This window comes from Eurypyga helias, unplaced genomic scaffold (assembly GCF_000690775.1).
Source record: "Eurypyga helias isolate BGI_N326 unplaced genomic scaffold, ASM69077v1 scaffold15756, whole genome shotgun sequence".
NCBI classification, from domain to species: domain Eukaryota; kingdom Metazoa; phylum Chordata; class Aves; order Eurypygiformes; family Eurypygidae; genus Eurypyga; species Eurypyga helias.
The window spans coordinates 5,440-6,808 of NW_010256143.1; the positions used below are offsets into that span (position 1 = coordinate 5,440).

The 1,369-nt window shown below is 51.7% G+C and overlaps 1 protein-coding gene across 1 annotated transcript; it reads right to left on the bottom strand.

Annotated features, from left to right (window-relative positions):
• Positions 1-322: 322 nt before the first annotated feature.
• Positions 323-1,063, bottom strand: APOLD1 (apolipoprotein L domain containing 1). The gene has a single exon (XM_010153571.1). It carries the CDS (start codon positions 1,061-1,063, stop codon positions 323-325), a length of 741 nt encoding a protein of 246 aa, XP_010151873.1.
• Between the last annotated feature and the right edge of the window lie 306 nt (positions 1,064-1,369).

The window sequence follows — 1,369 nt, forward strand, 5'->3', positions numbered from 1 at the left end:
GTGTGAGGAACAGCCACTTAGCCCTGCCCGTAGGCTCTGGGATCTGCTGCTGTGTACCCAATAGTCCACACTTCCATCATAACCTCCAGCCTGAATCTTGTGGCTGCTGTGAGGTTGCAGGGGGTGTGTGTGCGTGTGTAAGCTTTAGCTTTCTATTATGCAGGAGTCTGTGTTCCGATATAAATAAGGCAGACAAGAGACGTGCACACCTGTGTGGGTGAGCATGACCAACAGTATGACAGCAACAGGTAGCAGTGCTAATGGTGGCAATTAATAATATAGTATCTCCAAGTCCAGTTTTAATTATGGGGCAAACAGTGTTTCAGCTGGATGGTCTTGGGGTCTCAGCAGTGGTTTTAGCACCTAAGTTGAGTCTCCTTGTGTGTGGGGAAAGTTCTGTCCTGGACTCAAGAAGTTCACAGACTTCATCCATCGCCCTGGTGCAGGTCTCGAGGTTGGCAGCCAGCTTCTGGATTTTGGCCTTCAGCACAGCCTGGCTCACTTTTGTGACCTCCTTTGTGTATTCTGGCACAAGGAAGCTGTGAGAGCCGCAGAAGACCATGAAGCAGACGGAGTTGTACAGTGAGATGGAGGCCCTCTTCTCTGACTGGCGGAGTGTGGGGTCCCCCGGGCCCTGCCCACGGCGAAGGAACTCCAGGCAGCCAAGGATTTCCCTCATCTGCTTCCGACAACTCATTGCAATTTCCTGCACCTTCCTAACCTCCCGGGAATTGCAGAGCACTAAGGAGAGATCGGAGGTGATGCTGATGGTCCCCCCAGCAGTGGCCATGCCCAGACCCACAGCCGACGCCAGGAGAGAGGCTCCCAGTGTCGCTGGACTCAGGGAAAGCCCCACGATGGCTGTGACTGCTCCCGCGGCGGTCAGGGTGCTCCCACTGACATTGGCAACCAGGGACCTTTTGCGGAGCTTGTTGAGTTTACGAGCCACCTTGTGAAGGCGAGAAATTTGGCCATGCAGCCTCCGTCTTTGATCCAGCAGCGCTATGTGGAAGTGGTGTGTGGGGTCTAGTGTTTGGGGGAAGGCAGCAGCGTTTCTCTCCATGGTCTCTGTCCAGAAACAGAAAAGGCTAGGTTGAGATTTATGTTAAAAAAAACCTTGAAAAATACTCAGCCTGGACCACCTTTTCAGGGATGGCATCCAGCCAATTTTTTTTTCTTCACTCAGCTACGTGAAAGGTTTGCTCTCTGCACACACGTACACACTCACGTACACACACGTGCGCACACACACATGTACATTTAATTACCATATACCACTGTAACTTTCAGACAGAGGAACTTCTAAATGTTTTTCTTGTTCCCTGAGAAGACTAAACTATCCTAAGGGAGGGCTGGGGTCAGAGGTGCT

Excerpts from the sequence above, each read along its gene's own strand:
- APOLD1 (XM_010153571.1), bottom strand. The coding sequence starts at position 1,063 with ATGGAGAGAAACGCTGCTGCCTTCCCCCAAACACTAGACCCCACACAC.